This window comes from Salvelinus namaycush, chromosome 2, assembly GCF_016432855.1.
Source record: "Salvelinus namaycush isolate Seneca chromosome 2, SaNama_1.0, whole genome shotgun sequence".
Classification (NCBI taxonomy): Eukaryota; Metazoa; Chordata; class Actinopteri; order Salmoniformes; family Salmonidae; genus Salvelinus; species Salvelinus namaycush.
Window position 1 is genome coordinate 53,982,666 of NC_052308.1, and position 27,357 is coordinate 54,010,022.

Consider the following 27,357-nt stretch of genomic DNA (forward strand, 5'->3'; position numbering starts at 1 on the left):
GAAATCACCCCTAACCATATATTCCAAGTCAGTTTACCCAATTTCCTCAATCCTTAGGGGATGGTAATACAATTCATGACCAAAATTATGTGGACACCTGCTCGTTGAACATCTCATTCCAAAATCATGGGCAATTACAGTTGAAGTCGGAAGTTTACATACACCTTAGCCAAATACATTTAAACTCAGTCGTTCACAATTCCTGACATTTAATCCTGGTAAGAATTCCCTGTCTTAGGTCTGTTAGGATCACCACTTTATTTTAAGAATGTGAAATGTCAGAATAATAACAGAGAATGATTTATTTCTTTCATCTCATTCTCAGAGGGTCAGAAGTTTACATACACTCAATTAGTATTTGGTAGCATTGCCTTTAAATTGTTTAACTTGGGTCAAACCTAGCCTTCCACAAGCTTCCCACAATAAGTTGGGTGAATTTTGGCCCATTCCTCCTGACAGAGCTGGTGTAGGTCTCCATTGCTCGCACACGCTTTTTCAGTTCTGCCCACAAATGTTCTATAGGATTGAGGTCAGGGCTTTGTGATGGCCACTCCAATACATTGACTTTGTTGTCCTTGAGCCATTTTTCCAAAACTTTGGAAGTATGCTTTGGGTCATTGTCCATTTGGAAGATACATTTGCGACCAAGCATTAACTTCCTGACTGATGTCTTGAGAAGTTGCTTAAATATATCCACATTATTTCCCTGCCTCAAGATGCCATCTATTTTGTGAAGTGCACCAGTCCCTCCTGCAGCAAAGCACCACCACAACATGATGCTTCCAACCGTACTTCACGGTTGGGATGGTGTTCTTCAGCTTGCAAACCTCCCCCTTTTTCCTCCAAACAAACAGATGGTCATTATGGCCAAACAGTTATATTTTTGTTTCATCAAACCAGAAGACATTTCTCCAAAAAGTACGATCTTTGTCCCCATGTGCAGTTGCAAACCATAGTCTGGATTTTTTATGACAGTTTTGGAGCAGTGGCTTCGTCCTTGTTGAGCGGCCTTTCAGGTTATGTCGATATAGGACTCATTTTACTGTGGATAGATACTTTTGTACCCGTTTCCTCCAACATCTTCACAATGTCCTTTGCTGTTCTGGGATTGATTTGCACATTTCGCACCAAAGTACGTTCATTTCTAGGAGACAGAACACGTCTCCTTCCTTAGCGGTATGACGGCTGCGTGGTCGTTTGGTGTTTATTCTTGCGTACTATTGTTTGTACAGATGAACATTGTACCTTCAGGCATTTGGAAATTGCTCCCAAGGATGAACCAGGCTTGTGGAAGTCCACAACATTTTTTCTGAAGTGTTTTTGAGGCTGATTTCTTTTGATTTCCCCATGATGTCAAGCAAAGAGGCACTGAATTTGCAGGTAGGCCTTGAAATACATCCACAGGTACACTTCCAATTGACTCAAATGATGTCATACCCCTGCTGGCTTGCTTCTGAAGCTAAGCAGGGTTGGTCCTGGTCAGTCCCTGGATGGGAGACCAGATGCTGCTGGAAGTGGTGTTGGAGGGCCAGTAGGAGGCACTCTTTCCTCTGGTCTAAAAAATATCCCAAAGCCCCAGGGCAGTGATTGGGGACACTGCCCTGTGTAGGGTGCCGTCTTTCAGATGGGACATTAAACGGGTGTCCTGACTCTCTGAGGTCATTAAAGATCCCATGGCACTTATCGTAAGAGTAGGGGTGTTAACTTCTTATGGCTGCAGGGGCAGTATTGAGTAGCTTGGATGAAAGGTGCACAGAGGTGCCCAGAGTAAACGGCCTGCTCCTCAGTCATAGTTGCTAATATATGCATAGTATTATTAGTATTGGATAGAAAACACTCTGAAGTTTCTAAAACTGTTTGAATTATGTCTGTGAGTATAACAGAACTCATATGGCAGGTAAAAAACCTGAGAAAAAATCCAAACAGGAAGTGGAAATTCTGAGGCTGGTGGATTTTCAAACAAGCTCCCATTGAAATCCCAGCGAGATATGGATGAGTTTTCACTTCCTACGGCTTCCACTAGATGCCAACAGTCTGTAGAACTTTGTCTGATGACTCTACTGTGATGGGGGGCCGGATGAGAGGAGAATTAGTCACCACTGCCATGAGGTGACCATGCTTTCACCATTCGCGTTCACATAAGAGGGAGCTCCGTTCCATCGCTCATCTAAAGTCAATGTAATTTTCCGGTTGGAACGTTATTCAAGATTTATGTTAACAACATTCTAAAGATTGATTCAATACATCCTTTAACATGTTTCTACTGACTGTTACGGAACTTTTGGACATTTCGTCACGTTTTAGTGAACGCGCTTTGTGACTTTGGAATTGTTTACCAAACGCGCTAACCAAAGTAGCTAATTGGACATAAATAACGGACATTATTGAACAAATCAAGCATTTTTTGTGGACCTGGGATTCCTAGGAGTGCATTCTGATGAAGATCATCAAAGGGAATATTTATCATGTAATTTCTGGTTTCTGTTGACTCCAACATGGCGGCAAATTTGACTATAGTTCTGAGCGCCGTCTCAGATTATTGCATGGTTTGCTTTTTCCGTAAAGTTTTTTTGAAATCTGACACAGCGGTTGCATTAAGGAGAGGTATATCTATAATTCCATGTGTTAACTTGTATTATCATCAACATTTATGATGATTATTTCTGTTGAATAGATGTGGCTATGCACTATCACTGGATGTTTTTGGAACTAGTGAATGTAACACGCCAATGTAAACTCAGATTTATTTTATATAAAAATGAACTTTATCAAACAAAACATACATGTATTGTGTAACATGAATTCCTATGAGTGTCATCTGATGAAGATCATCAAAGGTTAGTGATTAATTTTCTCTCTATTTGTGCTTTTTGTGACTGCTATCTTTGGCTGGAAAAATGGCTGTGCTTATTCTGTGACTTGGTGGTGACCTAACATAATCGTTTGTAGTGCTTTCGCTGAAAAGCATATTTGAAATCGGACACTTTGGTGGGATTAACAACAAGATTACCTTTAAAATGGTATAAAACACATGTATGTCTGAGGAATTTTAATTATGAGATTTCTGTTGTTTTGAATTTGGCGCCCTGCACTTTCACTGGCTGTTGTCATATCATCCCGTTACCGGGATTGCAGCCATAAGAAATTAACCCCGGTGTCCTGGCTAAAATCTCCAATCTGGCCCTCAAACCATCGCGGTCACCTAATAATCCCCAGTTTACAATTGGCTCATTCATCCCCAGGTCGTTGCTGTAAATGAGAACGTGTTCTCAGTCAACTTACCTGGTAAAATAACAGATAAAAAAAAATATATATATATATATATATATATATATATATATATATATATATATATATATATATATATATATATATATATACACTGCTCAAAAAAATAAAGGGAACACTTAAACAACACAATGTAACTCCAAGTCAATCACACTTCTGTGAAATCAAACTGTCCCCTTAGGAAGCAACACTGATTGACAATACATTTCACATGCTGTTGTGCAAATGGAATAGACAAAAGGTGGAAATTATAGGCAATTAGCAAGACACCCCCAAAAAAGGAGTGATTCTGCAGGTGGTGACCACAGACCACTTCTCAGTTCCTATGCTTCCTGGCTGATGTTTTGGTCACTTTTGAATGCTGGCGGTGCTCTCACTCTAGTGGTAGCATGAGACGGAGTCTACAACCCACACAAGTGGCTCAGGTAGTGCAGTTCATCCAGGATGGCACATCAATGCGAGCTGTGGCAAAAAGGTTTGCTGTGTCTGTCAGCGTAGTGTCCAGAGCATGGAGGCGCTACCAGGAGACAGGCCAGTACATCAGGAGACGTGGAGGAGGCCGTAGGAGGGCAACAACCCAGCAGCAGGACCGCTACCTCCGCCTTTGTGCAAGGAGGTGCACTGCCAGCGCCCTGCAAAATGACCTCCAGCTGGCCACAAATGTGCATGTGTCTGCTCAAACGGTCAGAAACAGACTCCATGAGGGTGGTATGAGGGCCCGACGTCCACATGTGGGGGTTGTGCTTACAGCCCAACACCGTGCAGGACGTTTGGCATTTGCCAGAGAACACCAAGATTGGCAAATTCGCCACTGGCGCCCTGTGCTCTTCACAGATGAAAGCAGGTTCACACTGAGCACATGAGCACATGTGACAGACGTGACAGAGTCTGGAGACGCCGTGGAGAACGTTCTGCTGCCTGTAACATCCTCCAGCATGACCGGTTTGGCGATGGGTCAGTCATGGTGTGGGGTGGCATTTCTTTGTGGGGCCGCACAGCCCTCCATGTGCTCGCCAGAGGTAGCCTGACTGCCATTAGGTACCGAGATGAGATCCTCAGACCCCTTGTGAGACCATATGCTGACACATCCACATTTGTGGCCTGCTGGAGGTCATTTTGCAGGGTGCTGGCAGTGCACCTCCTTGCACAAAGGCGGAGGTAGCGGTCCTGCTGCTGGGTTGTTGCCCTCCTACGGCCTCCTCCACGTCTCCTGATGTACTGGCCTGTCTCCTGGTAGCGCCTCCATGCTCTGGACACTACGCTGACAGACACAGCAAACCTTTTTGCCACAGCTCGCATTGATGTGCCATCCTGGATGAACTGCACTACCTGAGCCACTTGTGTGGGTTGTAGACTCCGTCTCATGCTACCACTAGAGTGAGAGCACCACCAGCATTCAAAAGTGACCAAAACATCAGCCAGGAAGCATAGGAACTGAGAAGTGGTCTGTGGTCACCACCTGCAGAATCACTCCTTTTTTGGGGGTGTCTTGCTAATTGCCTATAATTTCCACCTTTTGTCTATTCCATTTGCACAACAGCATGTGAAATGTATTGTCAATCAGTGTTGCTTCCTAAGTGGACAGTTTGATTTCACAGAAGTGTGATTGACTTGGAGTAACATTGTGTTGTTTAAGTGTTCCCTTTATTTTTTTGAGCAGTGTATATAAAAAAAAATAGCCTATCAGAAGCTTCTAAAGCCATGACATTGTTTTCTGGAATTTTCCAAGCTGTTTAAAGGCACAGTCAACTTAGTGTATGTAAACTTCTGACCCACTGGAATTGTGATACAGTGAATTATAAGTGAAATAATCTGTCGGTAAACAATTTATGGAAAAATGACTTGTGTCATGTACAAAGTAGATGTCCTAACCGACTTGACAAAACTATAGTTTGTTAAAACCTCTTAGTGATCCCTTAACGCGCCAATCCCGTTAGCGGGATAGATTTGACAACATCCGGTGAAATTGCAGATCGCCAAATTCAAACTACAGAAATATTCAACATTCACGAAAATATAAGTGTAATACATCAAAATAAAGCTTAACTTCTTGTTAATCCAGCCGCTGTGTCAGATTTCATAAAGGCTTTACGGCGAAAGCACACCATGTGATTATCTGAGGACAGCGCCCCGCATTCAAAACACATGAAAATCATTTTTCAACCAGGCAGGTGCGACACAAAAGTCGCACCTAATAAATGCCTTACCTTTGAAGATCTTTTTGCAATCCCAAATGTCTCAGTGACACAATGAATGGTCGTTTTGTTCGATAAATTCCTTCTTTATATCCCCAAAATGTCAATTTATTTGGTGCATTTGATTCAGAAATACACCGGTTCCAACTCGCCCAACATGACTATAAAGTATCTAATAAATTACCTGTAAACTTGGTCCAAACATTTCAAACAACATTCCTAATCCAACCTCAGGTACCCTAAAATGTAAATAATCGATCAAATTTAAGACTGGATAAACAGTTTCCAATACCGAAGAGAAATAACCCAGAGCGCGCTCCTGTTCACACACAACAAAATACTAGACCTTCAGAGTGACACGTACAAAGAACAGCACTACTTCTTCATTTCTCAAAAGAAACACATCGACCAATTTCTAAAAACTGTTGACATCTAGTGGAAGCCATAGGAACTGCAATCTGGGCCCTAATAAATCAGGGTTCCCATAGAAAAACATTAGAAAACACAATGACCTCAAAACATTTTTTCCCTGGATGGATTGTGCTCGGGGTTTCGCCTGCCAAATCAGTTTTGTTATATTCACAGACAATATTCTAACAGTTTTAGAAACTTCAGAGTGTTTTCTATCCAAATCTACTAATTATATGCATATCCTAGCTTCTGGGCCTGAGTAACAGGCAGCTTACTTTGGGTACGCTTTTCATCCAGACGTGAAAATACTGCCCCCTATCCCTAAGAAGTTTTAACAAGAAATTTGCAGAGAGGTTGAAAAATGAGTTTATGACTCCAACCTAGGTGTATGTAAACTTACGACTTCAACTGTATGTGAATGTGATTTCAGTTATTTTTTTAATATACATTTGCAAAAATGTCTAAATCAATTCTAACATCACAAAATGTGGAAAAAGTCAAGGGGTCTGAATACTTTCCGAATGCACTGTATATGCCAACAGTGCGTAACATTACCTAATTTATCATAACCATTACAGATAACGAATCCTAATTGCCTCATACAGAACCAGGCAAAAGTTGACACCTACTCATTCAAGGGTTATTCATTTTTACTATTTTCTACATTGTAGAATAGTGAAGACATCAAAACTATGAAATAACACATATGGAATTATGTAGTAACCAAAAAAGTGTTAAACAAATCAAAATATATTTTATATTTCTTCAAAGTAGCCACCTTTTGCCTTGAGGACAAATTTGCACACTTGGCATTATTTCAACCAGCTTCATGAGGTAGTCAACTGGAATGCATTTCAATTAACAGGTGTGCGTTATTAAAAGTTCATTTGTGGAATTTCTTTCCTTCGTAATGCATTTGGGCCAATCAGTTATGTTGTGACAAGGTAGGGGTGGGTATACTGAAGATTGCCCTATTTGGTAAAATACCAAGAACAGCTCAAATAAGCAAAGAGAAACGACAGTCCATGATTACTTTAAGACATGAAGGTCAGTCAATCAGTAAAATTTCAAGTGCAGTTGCAAAAACCATCAAGCGCTATGATGAAACTAGATTTCATGAGGACCACCACAGGAAAGCAAGACCCAGAGTTACCTCTGCTGCAGAAGATACGTTCATTAGAGTTACAAGCCTGAGAAATTCAAGAAACAGACACCTCACATCATCAACTGTTCAGAGGAGACTGTGTGAATCATGGCTTCATGGTAGAATTGCTGCAAAGAAACCACTACTAAAGGACACCAGTAAGAAGAAGAGACTTGCTTGGGCCAAGAAACACAATCAATGGACATTAGACCAGTGAAAATCTGTCCTTTGGTCTGATGAGTCCAACATTTTTGGTTCCAACTGCCGTGTCTTTGTGAGACGCAGAGTAGGTGAACAGATGATCTCTGCATGCGTGGTTCCCACCGTGAAGCATGGAGAAGGTGTGATGATGTGGGGGTGCGTAGCTGGTGATACAGTCAGTGATTTATTTAGAATTCCAGGCACACTTAACCAGCATGGCTACCACAGCATTCTGCAGCGATACGCCATCCCATTTGGAATGCGCTTAGCGGGACTATCATTTGTTTTTCAACAGGACAATGAACCACCACACCTCCAGGTTGTGTCAGAGCTATTTGACCAAGAAGGTGTGTGATGGAGAGCTGCATCAGATGACATGGCCTCCACAATCCCCCGACCTCAACCCATTTGAGATGGTTTGGGAAGAGTTGGACCGCAGAGTGAAGTAAAAGCAGTGCTCAGCATATGTGGGAAGTCCTTCAAGACTGTTGGAAAAGCATTACAGGTGAAGATGGTTGAGAGAATGCCAAGAGTGTGCAAAGCTGTCATCAAGGCAAAGGGTGGCTACCTTGAAGAATCTAAAATCTATGATTATTTAATTAAAATTCTTTGTTAACTACATGATTCCATTTGTGTAATTTCCTAGTTTTGATGTCTTCACTATTATTCTACAATATAGAAAATTGAAGAACAAAAAAACCCCAAAAACTTTAATGACTAGATGTGTCCAAACTTGACTGAAGATCTCGTACAACGCTGTATACTACTCCCTTCACCGAACAGCGCAAACTGTCTCTAACCAGAATAGAAAGATCAGAGGGAGACCCCGGTGCCAAATTGAGCAAGATGACAAGTACATTAGTGTCTAGTTTGAGAAACAGACGCCTCACAAGTCCTCAACTGGCAGCTTCATTAAATTGTACCCGCAAAACACCAGTCTCAACGTCAACAGTGAAGAGACGACTCCAGGATGCTGGCCTTCTAGGCAGAGTTGCAATGAAAAAGCCACATCTCAGACTGGCCAATAAAAAGAAACGATTAAGATGGGCAAAATAACACAGAAACTGTACAGAGGAACTCTGCTTAGAAGGCAAGCATCCCGGAGAACGAGCTCTTCAGTTTCTTGGCAACTTCTCGCATGGAATAGCCTTCATTTCTCAGAACAAGAATATACTGATGGGTTTCAGAAGAAAGTGCTTTGTTTCTGGCCATTTTGAGCCTGTAATCGAATCGAACATAATTGTAAAAGGGTTTTCTAATGATCAATTAGCCTTTTAAAATGATAAACTTGGATTAGCTAACAACGTGCCATTGGAACACAGGAGTGATGGTTGCGGATAATGGGCCTCTGTACACCTATGTAGATATTCTATTAAAAAACAGCCATTTCCAGCTACAACAGTCATTTACAACATTAACAATGTCTACACTGTATTTCTGATCAATTTGATGTTATTTTAAAGGACATTTATTTTTGCTTTTCTTTCAAAAACAAGGAAAATTCTAAGTGACCCCCAACTTTTGAACGGTAGTGTATGTTTTCTCCGTTTTATTTTTCCTGGTTTTCAAATTGTTTTGTTTTTCCACTCAAAATGATACTTGTTCATAGAGAAACAACAAAAATTGATGTTTTCAGTCCATGTCAATGCATTTGAAGATGTCAAGATGTTTTGTGTAATTCTCCTTTAATTGTGCATATGGCAATTTAAAGATGGACCATGCAGAAATCGCTCCGCCATTTCCTGGTTGCTAAATTTCTAATAGTCTGCCTATTTTCAGTTTTTGTGACAAAACAAGTATAGTGTAGAGAATCATTGTACCATTTAAACCACTGTGAAATATATTTTCCATAACCAAACATATTGTATTATCATCTGTTTGAAGCTGGTGTACAAAACTGAAAGTTATAAACTCAGCATAAAAAGAAAAGCCCTCACTGTCAACTGCGTTTATTTTCAGCAAACTTAACATGTGTAAATATTTGTATGAACATAAGACTCAACAGACATAAACTGAACAAGTTCCACAGACATGTGACTAACAGAAATGTAATAATGTGTCCCTGAACAAAGGGGGGGGGGGGTCAAAATCAAAAGTAACAGTCAGTATCTGGTGTGGCCAACATAAGTACTTCAGTGCACCGCCTCCTCATCTCATGGTCTGCACCAGATTTGCCAGTCCTTGCTGTGAGATGTTACCCCACTCTTCCACCAAGGCACCTGAAAGTTCCCGGACATTTCTGGGGGGAATGGCCCTAGCCCTCACCCTCCAATCCAACATGTCCCAGACGTGCTCAATGGGATTGAGATCCGGGCTCTTCGCTGGCCATGGCAGAACACTGACATTCCTGTCTTGCAGGAAATCACGCACAGAACGAGCAGTATGGCTGGTGGCATTGTCATACTGGAGGGTCATGTCAGGATGAGCCTGCAGGAAGGGAGGAGGATGTCTTCCCTGTAACGCACAGCGTTGCTATTGCCTGCAATGACAACAAGCTCAGTCTGATGATGCTGTGACACACCACCCCAGACCATGACAGACCCTCCACCTCCAAATCGATCTCGCTCCAGAGTACAGGCCTCGGTGTAATGCTCATTCCGTCGACGATAAACGCGGAACCGACCATCACCCCTGGTGAGACAAAACCACGACTCGTCAGTGAAGAGCACTTTTTGCCAGTCCTGTCTGGTCCAGCGACGGTGGGTTTGTGCCCATAGGCGACGATGTTGCCGGTGATGTCTAGTGAGGACCTGCGTCACAACAGGCCTACAAGCCCTCAGTCCAGCCTCTCTCAGCCTATTGCGGACAGTCTGAGCACTGCTTGAGGGATTGTGCATTCCTTGTGTAACTCGGGCAGTTGTTGTTGCCATCCTGTACCTGTCCCGCAGGTGTGATGTTCGGATGTACCGATCCTGTGCAGGTGTTGTTACATGTGGTCTGCCACTGCGAGGACAATCAGCTGTCCGTCCTGTCTCCCTGGAGCACTGTCTTAGGCATCTCACAGTATGGACATTGCAATTTATTGCCCTGGCCACATCTGCCGTCCTCATGCATCATTGTAGCATGCCTAAGGCACGTTCACACAGATGAGCAGGGACCCTGGGTATCTTTCTTTTGGTGTTTTCAGAATCAGTAGAAAGGCCTCTTTAGTGTCCTAGGTTTTCATAACTGTGACCTTAATTGCCTACTGTCTGTAAGCTTAACGACCGTTCCACAGGTGCATGTTCATTAATTGTTTATACACTGCTCAAAAAAATAAAGGGAACACTTAAACAACACAATGTAACTCCAAGTCAATCACACTTCTGTGAAATCAAACTGTCCACTTAGGAAGCAACACTGATTGACAATAAATTTCACATGCTGTTGTGCAAATGGAATAGACAAAAGGTGGAAATTATAGGCAATTAGCAAGACACCCCCAAAAAAGGAGTGATTCTGCAGGTGGTGACCACAGACCACTTCTCAGTTCCTATGCTTCCTGGCTGATGTTTTGGTCACTTTTGAATGCTGGCGGTGCTCTCACTCTAGTGGTAGCATGAGACGGAGTCTACAACCCACACAAGTGGCTCAGGTAGTGCAGTTCATCCAGGATGGCACATCAATGCGAGCTGTGGCAAAAAGGTTTGCTGTGTCTGTCAGCGTAGTGTCCAGAGCATGGAGGCGCTACCAGGAGACAGGCCAGTACATCAGGAGACGTGGAGGAGGCCGTAGGAGGGCAACAACCCAGCAGCAGGACCGCTACCTCCGCCTTTGTGCAAGGAGGTGCACTGCCAGAGCCCTGCAAAATGACCTCCAGCAGGCCACAAATGTGCATGTGTCAGCATATGGTCTCACAAGGGGTCTGAGGATCTCATCTCGGTACCTATTGGCAGTCAGGCTACCTCTGGCGAGCACATGGAGGGCTGTGCGGCCCCACAAAGAAATGCCACCCCACACCATGACTGACCCATCACCAAACCGGTCATGCTGGAGGATGTTGCAGGCAGCAGAACGTTCTCCACGGCGTCTCCAGACTCTGTCACGTCTGTCACATGTGCTCAGTGTGAAACTGCTTTCATCTGTGAAGAGCACAGGGCGCCAGTGGCGAATTTGCCAATCTTGGTGTTCTCTGGCAAATGCCAAACGTCCTGCACGGTGTTGGGCTGTAAGCACAACCCCCACCTGTGGACGTCGGGCCCTCATACCACCCTCATGGAGTCTGTTTCTGACCGTTTGAGCAGACACATGCACATTTGTGGCCTGCTGGAGGTCATTTTGCAGGGCGCTGGCAGTGCACCTCCTTGCACAAAGGCGGAGGTAGCGGTCCTGCTGCTGGGTTGTTGCCCTCCTACGGCCTCCTCCACGTCTCCTGATGTACTGGCCTGTCTCCTGGTAGCGCCTCCATGCTCTGGACACTACGCTGACAGACACAGCAAACCTTTTTGCCACAGCTCGCATTGATGTGCCATCCTGGATGAACTGCACTACCTGAGCCACTTGTGTGGGTTGTAGACTCCGTCTCATGCTACCACTAGAGTGAGAGCACCGCCAGCATTCAAAAGTGACCAAAACATCAGCCAGGAAGCATAGGAACTGAGAAGTGGTCTGTGGTCACCACCTGCAGAATCACTCCTTTTTTGGGGGTGTCTTGCTAATTGCCTATAATTTCCACCTTTTGTCTATTCCATTTGCACAACAGCATGTGAAATTTATTGTCAATCAGTGTTGCTTCCTAAGTGGACAGTTTGATTTCACAGAAGTGTGATTGACTTGGAGTTACATTGTGTTGTTTAAGTGTTCCCTTTATTTTTTTGAGCAGTGTAGTTCATTGAACAAGCATGGGAAACGGTGTTAAAACCCTTTACAATGAAGAACTGTGAAGTTATTTGTATTTTTACAAATTATCATTGAAAGACAGGGTCCTGAAAAAGGGTTTCTTTTATTGCTGAGTTTACATGCAAAATCTAAACTTAAAAATCGGAAGCATAGAAATAGAGTTTACAGAACAGATCTACTGCTTCTTAAACTTGCTTTCAATGAGAATGATAGATCTATACTAACTCATGTGTATATAAATGTTGTGGGGTTGCCCAAAAAGTTACATATTGCAGCTTTAATTATGCATCTAGTGAGTAACTGGGCCGGTCTAGTGATGGTTTTATACTGCTGCTGCTCATTTCATGGCAAAGTTTGCCAATTAATTATTAATGATATACTTCTGCCAGGTAAGCCATCTTTGCAATTAACATTTAAATTAGGTTTTGGGGTAAGTATTTCTGTCAACCCAAAACACTTAACAAATCAACTGGCTACACACGGAGTGATGGAAAAGTGTGCACACCACACAGACAGCAGCAATATTGCAGATAATTGGCAGATATTGTGTTAGCAGATATTGTGTTATGCTTAAAAAGCCAAACTTAACAGGGTTTTGATAATGTCAATGTTGAGTTGATTAAATAGTAGCTGGGAGCTTGTGGTGTCTGATACTTGTGAGATTTGTCCATGACAGTTTTGTGTTGGAAAATGTGAAAATTGTATGTACTTTCAGAATTGTTTGGCAAGCTACTCATAGGTGGGCTGCGAGCTACTGGCTATACAATTCTAAATGGCACTAGCAGATTGCAAAGTAGGGTTGTCACAAGTTACCACAGCCACAGTCATAAACCCCACCTATTTTTCTTAAAATTTGATTTTAAAACTAACCCTTAACCACAATGCTAACCTTATGCCTAACCTTAAAAGAGCATTCATTTTTTATATCATCAATTTTGACTTTGTGGCAGTGGTAACTAGTGACAACCGCAAAGTAGCCTAAGCGGAATATAGATGGCACAATTATTCCAAAACTGCAGCTCGTTGTTGGAACTAGAGGTCGACCGATTAATCGTAATGGCCGATTAATCGGGGCCGATTTCAAGTTTTCATAACAATCGGAAATCGGTATTTTTGGGCGCCGATTTGCCGTTTAAAAAAAATATATTTTTTTTTATACACCTTTATTTAATCTTTATTTAACTAGGCAAGTCAGTTAAGAACACATTCTTATTTTCAATGACGGCCTAGAACGAGGCAGAACGACAGATTTTTAACCTTGTCAGCTCGGGGTATCCAATCTTACAACCTTACAGTTAACTAGTCCAATGCTCTAACACCTGATTACATTGCACTCCACGAGGAGCCTGCCTGTTAGCGAATGCAGTAAACTAAGGTAAGTTGCTAGCTAGCATTAAACTTATCTTATAAAAAACAATCAATCAATGACTGTCATTGCTCCAATGTGTACTTAACCATAAACATCAATGCCTTTCTTAAAATCAATACACAAGTATATATTTTTAAACCTGCATATTTAGCTAAAAGAAATCCAGGTTAGCAGGCAATATTAACCAGGTGAAATTGTGTCATTTCTCTTGCGTTCATTGCACGCAGAGTCAGGGTATATGCAACAGTTTGGGCCGCCTGGCTCTTTGCGAACTAATTTGCCAGAATTTTACGTAATTATGACAACATTGAAGGTTGTGCAATGTAACAGGAATATTTAGACTCATGGATGCCACCCATTAGATAAAATACGGAACGGAATAAACGTTTTGTTTTCGAGGTGATAGTTTCCGGATTAGTCAAAGGTATATGGTTTAGAGAGAAATAGTCGACGCGTTATAATTCCTGTAATAACTTGCGGCTGAATTTGAAAGGGGTTCCTTCGTTATTTTACCGTTCATGTCTTCCATAGAGAATGTCTTGATCTACTTCAAATAAGGTCTGTGTTTCGTGCAGGCTTAAACCGCCTCGACGTTTTGATACCCGTGTAAATCTCACTAGGATAAGGTAACGTTTGTCAACATATTTTCATAAATCCACTCTACAATTTTTTTTATCTTCGCTTATATTTAGCCAATATTGATCAGAGTTACCTTGTCCTATGGATATCTACACAGTTATAAAATTGGCACGGTGATGTAAGCCTACACGAAACACAGACCTTATTTTAAGTGAATCTAAAAAATAAACCGCTTTTCAGATTTTGCTAGAATGTGTCATGGGAATTATGACTCGCACTTTGGTTGTCAATTCTTACCATGCCCATTATTAAAATAGGATTTCCTGCATATAGAAATTAAAGTTTATGTTTTCAACATTCACAGGTAACTTAAACTCTAGTTTTATTCAAACAGTTGAGAGTATTTGTCTCCTAAGCAGACTCTTCAGTATCATTGTCACTTCAGAGCTGTGTGCGTGTGTGTGTGTATTTATGTATTATATTAAGTTAAAATAAAAGTGTTAATTGTTCATTCAGTATTGTTGCAATTGTCATTATTACAAAAATGTGTGTGTGTGTATGATATATATATATATATTATATATATATAAAAAAATGTTTTTAAAAAAATAAATAAATCGGCATCGGCTTTTTTTGTCCTCCAATAATCGGTATCGGCATTGAAAAATCATAATCGGTCGACCTCTAGTTGGAACACATACTGCATTTCTCTACTTCAGTAAACTTTGAACTGTGATAAAACTGGTGTCTTTTGGCAAGGAATTTAGCTTGTGTATCCCATCAGATACGTTTTTATAGACATTTATTTCTGTAGGCCTAACGGGAGCTTGTGTGCGCACTCAGCACGCGTGTGTAGAGGGAGCGGTCCGAACACAATTGAGTGAGCGAGGCACAGAGGGGAAAGGGAATTTAGGTAGAAGAACAGTGTGATGCTACTCACCAGCATGGGTTTGAGCATGCTGACAAAGGAGCAGTAGCGGCCCCTCTCCTCGATGAGCGCACGGCACGCGGCCCTCTTCTCAGTCTCCTCCAGCACAGCATAGCGCACGTTCACATCCTGCAGGGCGCTGTCCAACTGCCCGCGCACCTCGTCCTTCCCTGGGGAAGCATGGGGGGGAACCAAAGATGTCAGGCAAAGCAGAGGGCTACAAAACAGGCACACAAAGCCAGTGGGCTGCTATAGCAAGTCAACAAACCCAGGATAGAAAACGATGCCCCATGCCCGAAACACATTTGTTTGGGAGGGGGGCCAATCTGTCCTCACAACTTATTGAATAATATACAAATATTTTGAGACCAACTTTCCTTCCCTTTCTAATTGCAGTCTAATTTCCCCCCAAACCCTTGAAGTAAAATTCAGACCACGATTGAGGAACTGTAAAAAGAGGCGAGCCATATAGTAGAGTGGCTGCCATAACATACTTTACCCACCAGATGGAAGTATAACATTGCTATTTCCCAGCGGGTGTAGAGCGTCTAAATAAAGAGGTTACCAGACCAGCGTCGTTACAGCCTCCTCTCCTCCTCAGCTGTTATGTCAGCGTGCTCTCTGGGGAGACGCATGCTGCAGGCCTGTCAAGAGGTGGTGGACACTGGTATTTGGGTTCACTGGGCCAGAGTGAAGGCCAACAGCGTACAGCATGAAGGCTGTGTGTGTGTTGAATAATGCTGTGTGTGGTATGCAGGGGTCTTTAAAGAGACAAGAGGGGGTGTGTGCCTGCCTACTCATCTTAGTTCAGCTGCCATGGAAAGAGGTTCCACATACAGTTGGCTGACACACACACACACACACACACACACACACACACACACACACACACACACACACACACACACACACACCTTAATACCTCAAACACACACCTGTAATGCCTAACAAACACACACGCATGCACTTACCAATTACATAACACGCATCTACACAGTATAACACACACTCACACACAATACGCTAACTGAATCCACTTACAGATTTCAGAAGGAGATTTCAAAGCTGTTGGAAAGAGGGACCATCAGAGCCCTCAATAAAAGCATTTTGAAGAAGATGGGAGGCTTTCATAAGTTTGTTGTTCCTTGCTGAAAAATTAAAAGGTGTTGTAGCAAACAAGTCTTTGGTTATCTAGGCAACCGAAGAGGATGGCTGACGTTTTACATGCCCGTAACCATTGTGCTATTTTGTTCGTTGTTCTGCGTTGTTTGTAACTTATTTTGTACATAATGTGGTTGCTACCATCTCTTATGACCGAAAATAACTTCTGGACATCAGAACTGGGATTACTCAACACGAACTTGGAAGAAGCTTTTTCCTTTAACGAGTCGGACGAGAAAGATATACTGCTCTCCTGGGAACAGGCCAAGATCCCCATCATTTGCCTGAAGAAAAGAAGGAGGAAAAGAGGACGCAGATCGGGCTGCCTTTTGAATATCCGCAGGCGAGCGAGGAAACTCCCACTGCCATCAATTCTACTTGCAAACATGCAATCAGTGGAAAATAAAATGGATGGCCTACGACTATGATTATCCTACCATCGGGACATTAAGAACTGTAATATCTTATGTTTCACCGAGTCGTGGCTGAACGACGACACAGATGATATAGAGCTGGAGGGATTTTCAATACACCGGCAGAACAGAGAAGCTACGTCTGGTAAGACGAGGGGTGGGGGCGTGTGTCTTTGTCAATAACAGCTGGTGCGCGATGTCTAATATTTAAGTCTCAAGGTATTTCTCGCCTGAGGTAGAGCGTCTTATGATAAGCTATAGACCACACTATCTACCAAGAGAGTTTCATCTATATTCCTCGTACCATCGAGAGTATCCTGACAGGTTGCATCACCGCCCGGTATGGCAACTGCTCGGCGCTACAGAGGCCATTTTGGCTGTAGTGTTTTCATGCGCGTGGATGAGAGCACGTTCTTTGTTGTTTATCTCCGGTAAAGACAATAACTAATCAACATTTTTAATTTTATTTACGTATTAGGGTACCTGAGTTTTGATTCTAAACATTATTTAAATTGTTTGGAGAAGTTTATTGGTAACGTTTGGGATTCATTTTGTATGCATTTTGAAGGAGGGAAACCAGTGGATTATTGAATGAAGCGCACCAGCTAAACTGAGTTTTTGGGGATATAAAGGACATTATCGAACAAAAGGACCATTTTTGATGTAGCTGGGACCTTTTGGAATGCCAACAGAAGAAGATCTTCAAAGGTAAGGCATTTATTATATCGCTATTTCTGACTTTCGTGGCGCACCTGCCTGGTTGAAAAATGTTTTTCATGCATTTGGAGGCGGGGCGCAGTCCTAAGATAATCGCATGGTGTGCTTTCGCCGTAAAGCCTTTTTGAAATCTGACACAGTGGCTGGATTAACTTCTCTAGGATAGGGGGCAGCATTTTCACTTTTGGATAAATAACGTGCCCAATTTCAACTTCCTTCTACTCATCCCCAGAATATAAGATATGCATATTATTAGTAGATTTGGATAGAAAACACTCTGAAGTTTCTAAAACTGTTTGAATCATGTCTGTGAGTATCACAGAACTTATGTAGCAGGCAAAACCCAGAGGACTAGCCATTCAGATTTTTTTTTTTTTTTTTTGAGGTCACTTTCTGTTTAATGAGTTTTCATTGGGATACCAGATTTCTAATCAACCTGTTTGCAGTTCCTACCGCTTCCACTGGATGTCACCAGTCTTTGGAAATAGGTTGAGGTTATTCCTTTCTGCAATGAAGAAGAACGGCCATCTGGAATCAGTGTAACGTTATGTGTACTGTTTGAGAGTTGCGCAAGACTAGAAAAGTATCGTTAGTTTGTTGTCATCCTGTATTGAAAACAGATAGACCCGTCTTCAATTTGATCGATTATTAACGTTTACAAATACCTTAAGTTGTATTACAAAAGTAGTTTGAAATGTTTTGGCAAAGTTTAGAGGTAATTGAGATATTTTGTAGTGACGTTGCGCAAATTGGAAGCTGTTTTTTTCTGGATCAACCGCGCCAAATAAATGGACATATATGGACGGAATTAATCGAACAAAAGGACCATTTGTGATGTTCATGGGACATATTGGAGTGCCAACAAAAGAAATTCGTCAAAGGTAAGGCATGATTTATATTTTATTTCTGCGTTTTGTGTTGTGCCTGCAGGGTTGAAATATGCGACACTCTCTTTGTTTACTGTTGTGCTATCATCAGATAATAGCATCTTATGCTTTCCCCGAAAAGTCTTTTTGAAATCTGACATGTTGGCTGGATTCACAACGAGTGTAGCTTTAATTTGGTATCTTATACACAAGCGTTCCACATATCCCAGAGAGGTTAACAAGAAGTTAAGCTTTATTTTGATGTATGACACTTGTATTTTCATGAATGTTAAATATTTCTATTTCTGTATTTTGAATTTCGCGCTCTGCAATTTCAACGGATGTTGTCGAGGTGGGTCGCTAGCGGAATGCCTGCGCCAGAAAGGTTAAGGTCTACACTTGTTGCATTCACCCCCCACAATGCAGCAGCAGCACAAGACAGAAATAGAATGAATAGAACAGGTTTGGTACCTTGCCAATTTGACTGGTAAACTCATGGGTACACTTGCAATGGATTCCTGGTATTGTGATGCAATAATTTCGATGATAATGTAGAATGTTCATTCAAATTATGTTAACCGATGTGGCTCATGCAATGGAAAGCATTTTTTGTAATGTCAGTTGAGGTGAATCATCAAATCACAGCACATATTGATGGGTACACTTCCTGCTTTTACCTTCTGCTTTGTTCCTATGGGTACACTCACAATGGCCACCAGTTCAACCATTATGCCACCATTGATTTGAATGGGGATGGCACCTTCTATTCAATCTATTTCTATGGCAGCAACTTATTATGGAGACCGCTGTCATTTGGGCTGGCCGTCATCCAAAATTCCATGACCATCACAGCCCTATTCACTTAGCAAGAAGACACCGACAAAGAGGGTCACCTCACTACTAGTCCTTAGGAAACTATATTGTATTGTTTTATGCATCATTTCTTACATTGTTTGCACAGAAAACCTTAAGTGTTATTACATACAGCCGGGAAAAACTATTGGATATCAGAGAGACGTCAACTTACCAGCACAACCGGCACTACGACCAGGAATACAACTTTCCCAAAAAAGTTGTTCGAACCACCCAAGGCATTCGAACAGTTTTGAGACGCTGCCCCAAAACAACGTCGCCACTGCTGTCCCCACATGCTTCAAGATGGCCACCATTGTTCCTGTACCCAAGGAGGCAAAGGTAACTGAACGACTATCGCCCGTATCACTCACTTCTGTCATCATGAAGTGCTTTGAGAGACTAGTCAAGGATCATATCACCTCCACCTTTCCGGTCACCCTAGAGCCACTGCAATTTGCCTATACCACCCCAATAGGTCCACAGACGATGCAATTGCCATCACACTGCCCTATCCCACCTGGAAAAGAGGAATACCTATGTAAGAATTCTGTTCATTGACTACAGCTCAGTATTCAACACCATAGTACCCTCCAAGCTCATCATTAAGCTTGAGGCCCTGCGTCTCAACCCCACCCTGTGCAATTGGGTCCTGGAGTTCCTGACGGGCCGCCCCCAGGTTGTGAAGGTACGAAACAACATCTCCACTTCGCTGATCCTCAACATTGGGGCCCCACAAGGGTGCGTTCTCAGCCCACTTCTGTACTCCCAGTTTACCCATGACTGCGTGGCCATGCACGCCTCCAACTCAATCATCAAGTTTGCAGACGACACTACAGTGGTAGGCTTGATTATCAACAACGACGAGACAGCCTACAGGGAGGAGGTGAGGGCACTCGGAGTGTGGTGTCAGGAAAAAAACCTCACTCAACGTCAACAAAACAAGATGATCGTGGACTTCAGGGAACAGCAAAGGGAGCACCCCCCTATCCACATCGATGGGACAGCAGTGGAGAAGGTGTTAAGTTCCTCGGTGTACATATCACAAACAATCTGAAATGGTCCACGCACACAGACAGTGTGGTGAAGAAGGCGCAACAGTGCCTCTTCAACCTCAGGAGGCTGAAAAAAATGTAGCTCGTCACCGAAAACCCTCACTAACTTTTACAGGTGCACAATTGAGAGCATCTGTTGGGCTGTATCACCGCCTGGCACGGCAACTGCACCGCCCACAACCACAGGGCTCTCCAGAGGGTGGTGTGGTCTGCACAACGTATCACTGGGGGAAAACTACCTGCCCTCCAGGACACCTATAGCACCCGATGTCACAGAAGGTCAAAAAAAATCAAGGACAATAACCACCCGAGTCACTGCCTGTTCGCCCCGCTTCCATCCAGATGGCGAGGTCCGTACAGGTGCATCAAAGCTGGGACAGAGATACAAGCTGTTTTTCAATCTCAAGGCCAGCAGATTGTTAAACAACCAGCAATAGCACAGAGGTGGCTGCCTACCTACAGACTTGATATCATTGGCAACTTTAATAAATGGAACACTAGTCACTTTAATGTTTACGTATCTCACATTGCTCACCTCATATATATATACTGTATACTTCACTATCTATTCTTTCCTATCTTTGACACTCTCACTGCTCATCCATATATTTTATACTTATATATAGCCAGCTTTTGGGTCGGCTTCTGGAATCAGTTCAAATGCAGTAAGTAGCCTAGTGGTTAGAGCGTTGGGCCAGTAACCGAAAGGCTGCTAGATCAAATCTCCGAGCTGACAAGGTAAAAATCTGTCGTTCTGCCCCTGAACAAGGCAGTTAACCTACTGTTCCTAGGCCGTCATTGTAAATAAAAACTTGTTCTTAACCTCTAACACCTCCCAAACCCGGATCCGGGATCCCCCCCATCACAAAAGCTGACTAGCATAGCCTAGCCTAAAGTTACAGGGATATCATAAAATAAAATGTTCATGAAATCACAAGTCCAAGACACCAAATGAAAGATACAGATCTTGTGATTCAAGCCATCATCTCTGATTTTTAAAATGTTTTACAGGGAAGACACAATATGTAAATCTATTAGCTAACCACGTTAGCAAAAGACAACACTTTTCTTACTCCACCATTTTCTTACTGCATCAGTAGCTATCACAAATTCGACCAAATAAAGATATAAATAGCCACTAACCAAGAAACAACCTCATCAGATGACAGTCTGATAACATATTTATTGTATAGCATAGGTTTTGTTAGAAAAATGTGCATATTTCAGGTATAAATCATAGTTTACAATTGCAGCCCCCATCACAACTCTCCCCAAAGCGACTAGAATAACTACAGAGACCATCGTGTATTAGCTAATTACTCATCATAAAACATTTCTTAAAAATACACAGCGTACAGCAGATGAAAGACACAGATCTTGTGAATATAGCCAATATTTCAGATTTTCTAAGTGTTTTACAGCGAAAACACAATATAGCGTTATCTTAGCTTACTACAATAGTCAGTCACACAGCAGCATTGATTCAAGGCAAAAATAGCAATAACGTTATAAACCACCAAACGCTATTAATTTTTTCACTAACCTTCTCAGAATTCTTCAGATGACAGTCCTGTAACATCATATTACACAATTCATATAGAGTTGGTTCGAAAATGTGCATATTTAGCCGCACAATTCGTGGTTACACAACGTGATTTGTGGGCAAAAAAATCAAGCAATCTGTCCTGCGCCATCTTGGAAAGGCACCTATTCTTATCGAAAGCTATTCATAAACTTGACTAAAAAAATACAGGTTGGACAGCAATTGAAAGACAAATTAGTTCTTAATGCAATCGCTGAGTTAGATTTTTAAAATTAACGTTAATAGACATACAGTGTGCGTTACAGCCAGACTAATGGCGGACAAATACGTTTACATTTTTCCACATAAATACGGAATAACATCATAAATAGCTCTTACTTTTGGACGAGCTTCCATCAGAATCTTGGCGAAGTGGTCCTTTGTCCAAAAGAATTGTTGCTTGGTTGTAAAACGTCGTGTTCAACTTCGGAAATAGCAGCTAACAAGTAGCTATGAGGCCACAGCATGCCCAAATCTTCAAACTCAATACTAAGGAAATTCCGAAAATAGCAATATACTCGCATAAACTGATATAACTCGGTTTAAAATAACTTCGTTATGATGTTTCTAACACCTATAACGAATTAAATTACAGACGGATATATCTAAGGTCGATAACTGAGCGTTTCAAAACGCCATCCTGAGGTCTTGCTTTGCGTAATGGCGAGCGTTGAAAAGAGAGGACCCCTCGCTCCTTGGCCTTTTATAACCTCTGAGTACTACGTAGAAAGTCCATTCCACTTCTCATTGGTTACTGACATCCAGGGGAAGGCGGGTGCAGTTCATGTCGACCCATAGGATACAAACAGAGCTTTAAACTGATCTGAGAGCAGAGCCTAGTTTTCAGACCTTCGCAGTTCCTGTCATGGATTTCGCTGTAGAAAGAGTTCTGTTTCACCCACAGACATAATTCGAACGGTTTTAGAAACTAGAGAGTGTTTTCTATCCAATAGTAAGAATAATATGCATATTGTACGAGCAAGAATTGAGTACGAGGCCGTTTAAATTGGGTACGCTTTTGTGCTATGTCGAAATGGCACCCCCCTAGTGGCAAGAAGTTAACTGACTTTCCTAATTAAATAAAGGTTAATTGTTGGAAACTAATGAACACGACCCTGGTAATGGGATGCAGGATAGCATTTATTAGTCAAACTTAGTAGAAACTAGTGATAGGGGAAATGTTTATCTACTGTAGGTAGCGTTAACTAGCTCTATAGAGCCCAGTAGATGTGTCATAATACCCATACAACCTAGCAGTCAAAAAAGGAAATGGTTTCAATCATGTTTCATTTTTTTATTTTATTTTTTAAACACTTCAAATAAGGGCTGTGTTTCGTGTAGGCTAACCCTGGTGTGACACTTTGATAACCATGTAAATGTCTTTCGGACAAGGTAACTTATCTTTCATAATAGTTTTGTAGGCCAAACTGTTCAGACACTGCAGACGATTTTGTGAGAAAACCGATTTTCAGGATGCATTCGGAAAGTATTCGGACCCCTAAACATTTAACATTTTGTTAGGTTACAGCCTTATTCTAAAATTGATGAAATTTTCCCCCCTCGATCTACACACAATATCCCATAATGACAAAGCGGAAACAGCTTTTTAGAAAGGTTTGCAAATGTATTACAATTGTTTTATTTTTATAAAAAATATATACATACATATACACATACATATATATCTTTTTTACATAAGTATTCAGACCCTTTGCTATGAGACCCGAAATTGAGCTCAGGTGCATCCCGTTTTCATTGATCATTGAGATGTTTCTACAATTTGATTGGAGTCCACCTGTGGTAAATTCAATTGATTGGACATGATTTGTAAAGGCACACACCTGTCTATATAAGGTTGATAGTGCATGTCGAAGGAATTGTCCGTAGAGCTCAGAGACAGGATTGTGTCGAGGCACAGATCTGGGAAAGCGTTCCAAAACATTTCTGCAGCATTGAAGGTCCCCAAGAACACAGTGGCCTCCATCATTATTAAATGGAAGAAGTTTTGAACTACCAAGACTCATCCAAGAGCTGGCCATCAGGGAGGTGACCAAGAACCCAATGGTCACTCTGACAGACCTCCTTTGTTCCTCTGTGGAGATGGGAGAAACTTCCTGAAGGACAACCACCTCAGCAGCACTCCACCCATCAGGCCTTTATGGTAGAGTGGCCAGACTGAAGTCACACCTCAGTAAAAGTCCCATGACAGCCCGCTTGGAGTTTGCCAAAAGAAACAAGATTCTCTGGTCTGATGGAACCAACTCTTGATGCTTGGCATTCAGGCCAAAGTCTGGAGGAAACCTGACACCATACCTACGGTGGAGCACGGTGGTGGCAGCATCATGCGGTAGGATGTTTTTCAGCGGCAGGGACTGGGAGACTAGTCGGGATCGAGGGAAAGATGAACGGAGCAAAGTACAGAGAGATTCTTAATGAAAACCTGCTCCAGAGCGCTCAGGACCTCAGACTGGGGCGAAGGTTCAACTTTGAAACAGGGCAACAACATTAATTAAGCACACAGCAAAGACAAAGCAGGAGTGGCTTCTGGACAAGTCTCTGAATGTCCTTGAGTGGCCCAGTCAGAGCCCGGACTTGAACCGGATCAAACATCTCTGCAGAGACCTGAAAATAGCTGTGCAGCAACGCTACCCATCCAACCTGACAGAGCTTGAGAGCATCTGCAGAGAAGAATGGAAGACACTCCCCAAATAGGTGTTCCAAGCTTGTAGCGTCATACCCAATAACATTCGAGGCTGTAATCGCTGCCAAAGGTGCTTTACCTCCCTAGCTAACGTTACATGTCTGACATTATTTGTATCCCAGAACCGTTTGCTTTGCTAGTTAGAGCCTAATGTTAGCTAGCTAACATTGAATCTGGTTGGTCAGCTCCCAGCAGATTCATGCAGGGTAGTAACAACATGATTTGGCACCATGTTCATTGTTGTTTAAATAGCTAATGTTAGCTGGCTGGCTCATTAGCTAACATCACGTGTGATCTTACATGTTTACCTAGCTAGGTTCATTGTTTACCTAGCCAGCTACGTCTTAAACTAAAGTGTACAACACCGTTGAATTTGGCCGGTGTCAGTAAACGTTGGCAAAAAAGCATAATGAAATTGTTGCCAGCCGAGCTGGTTAGGCTGTTTTCATGTTATCCAGAGGTAAACAAATCATCGGCCAGAGCATCAAATGTGCGCTCTGAACACTCCGAGAGCAAAATGAGATGGGTGGGGCTAAAGCTTAAGAGGGTGTGAACAATGCTGAATGGGTGTAGACAAAGAAGAGCTCTTCACTAGATACCAAAACATTCAAAGGCCATATTCTCACAAGTTTACAAGTTCAACTTTCAAAGCAGAATTACTTTTCCATTGTTCCTCAAAAATGTGGTGTATGATATACCATTTTGTAGCTCTGTCTATACTTTTATCCAATGTAAAAAGTCACATATTGGGAACCATCTCGTCCAAAAAGTTGACACAAGTTTGCCAAAAAACACCTGGAAGCACATGGATAATCATCAAGACTCTTGGAAGAATGTTCTATGGACAGTTGAGTCAAAAGTATAACTTTTTGGACGGCATGGGTCCCATTATGCCTGGTAAAAACCAAACCCTGCATTCCACAGTAAGAACCTCCTACCAACTGCGAAAACTCAGGTATTTTTCAACCTATAGCTTGTTCTCCATCTGTTTAAATAGCGAGCCAACATGTTTTCAGCAATTCTATTTCCCTGACTGACCAAAGCTTGCTATCTCATGATCTCTCTCATTTCCCTGCAGCAGAAACCATGAGCAATATGTTTGTAACATCAAATCACCAAAAAAACGTAAAAAAAAAAAAAATCACAATATCAAATCGCAATACATATAGAATCGTGAGTCGCAATACATATCGACACCTAAGTTGTGATAATATTGTATCGTGAGGTCCCTGGCAATTCCCAGCCCTAGAAGAAACCAGGTTCTGATATTATTTAAGAACTTGTTTAGCAACCTAAAGCCCCTTCGGCCCAACCAGTTGCCATGTGAAGAGAGTATATGCCATCACATGACAGACCGCTTCAGACCGCTTTCTAGCCATGCCATCCAAAACTGGTCTTCTGAATATTTCCCGTTTCTCTTTAGTTCAAATAAGAAAGCGTTCGGCTGGAGACCTGGTCTGTGTTTAAAAATGGCACCCTATTCCCTATATACAGAAGTGCACTATTTTTGACCAGAGCCCTATGGGTCCTGGTCAAAAGTACTGTACTACATAGGGAATAGTGTGCCATTTGGGATCTCCCATTGAGAAGAGCCTTTTGCTGTGCCATGCTGGCTGGAAGAATGTATAGCCAATACAGAAAACTGTACTGGATGCTAATCCATGTTGTGCTGCTACACAATCGTAATGGAATAGGGTGTCATTTGGGGGGGACACTTTATCTGAGAGCCATGAAGGTAAATCAGGGTTAAGGCGCTGGGATGGATTGCACTCTCCAGAGGAGAGATACAGTCAGCTGCCCATGTTTATTTACGGCTGGGTCTTGTGTTGGGGATGTGAGGGATTTTAAACAGGGAAAGGAAGAGAGAGAGACAGAGAGCAAATGGTGGAAATGGAGAGAGATGAAAAAGAGAGAGTATATGTAAGTCCCAGAGAGTGGTGCTCAGACAGTGTACCTGATCAGAAACCTATTTCCCGGTTGTTCCCAAAATGCTTGGTCTTTGTAAGACCTTGGGTGCGTATTCAGATTTTCGATCCAGCTCTTCAGCCGTGATGGAAGTTGACAATATTTACTCTTGCATGATGTTTCAGTGAATAATGTCCAATGAAAACATAGGCTTTTTTAAAATAAATAGTTGAGTGCCATATTGACAGCTGGAGTGTGATTGTATTCTCATGGGGACTTTCAAGAGTATGTTTGTGATGGGTCTCCAAAGTTAACTGGAACAAATGTTACGTTAACACGCTTCTATTAAACCAACACGCTTCTAAAAACCCTTTACACTCGTACTGTATACTGTTTGATAATAGCAGATTTGAACACAGGTAAGTGCCTAAATTGGAACGCAGTGGCTGTACAACAACATGCTATAAATAACGTCAGAGCTCATCTTCTCTTCACAGAGCTGTATGGGTTTTGACTGACAGCCGTTCCGAACTTGAGCAAGAAGTTGCCCCCATCCCTCCAGCTAATTGGGGAACTTTTGCAAATGTTTTGTTGTCTGATTGAGGGAAATGCTTTAAATTAAGAGGACTCAATGTAGACATTGAGGAATTTAATGAATACAGCTTTGATCTCATACAACCAATCCAAACACCCCAAATGTGCACTTCACATTTCCAGATCATAAAACTATTGCCATATACAGTGTCAATGTTCATGATCACAAGATGACATGTCATACCCTGGGTTGTTAACAGAAATAGCCTACGTTTTTCAATTATCAAGAAAATTTGCAGCAGAACTCCCACCCGAATGCACTCACAACTCCATTCTATGCGCATCAAAATAACGATCCGTTTCTCTGAATTGCCACATGAAAGCCTAACATGCTGACCAAACCGGACCCTCGCGTTATTTTACCTGAAATGCACAAGGTCCTCTATTCCGACAATTAATTCACAGATAAAAGGGAAAACCGAGTTTGTTTCTAGTAATCTCTCCTCCTTCAGTCGTCTGCTTTGGACTTTATATGACGGTTGGCAACCAACTTTAAGGTGCATTACCACCACCACCACCAACTGGACTGGAGTGTGGACTTGAGTTAATCTTTCAAATCACCCACTTGGGTATATCCT

At 42.1% G+C, this 27,357-nt stretch overlaps 1 protein-coding gene across 3 annotated transcripts in view; it reads right to left on the reverse strand.

Moving 5' to 3' along the window:
• mtss1 (MTSS I-BAR domain containing 1) overlaps positions 1-27,357 on the reverse strand; it is a 131,779-nt gene that overhangs the window by 16,874 nt on the left and 87,548 nt on the right. For all 3 annotated transcript variants that reach the window (XM_039015174.1, XM_039015167.1, XM_039015159.1), the window contains one exon: positions 14,946-15,103. In XM_039015174.1, the coding sequence (XP_038871102.1) occupies positions 14,946-15,103 (158 nt within the window). The remainder of the gene's footprint in view (positions 1-14,945; positions 15,104-27,357) is intronic.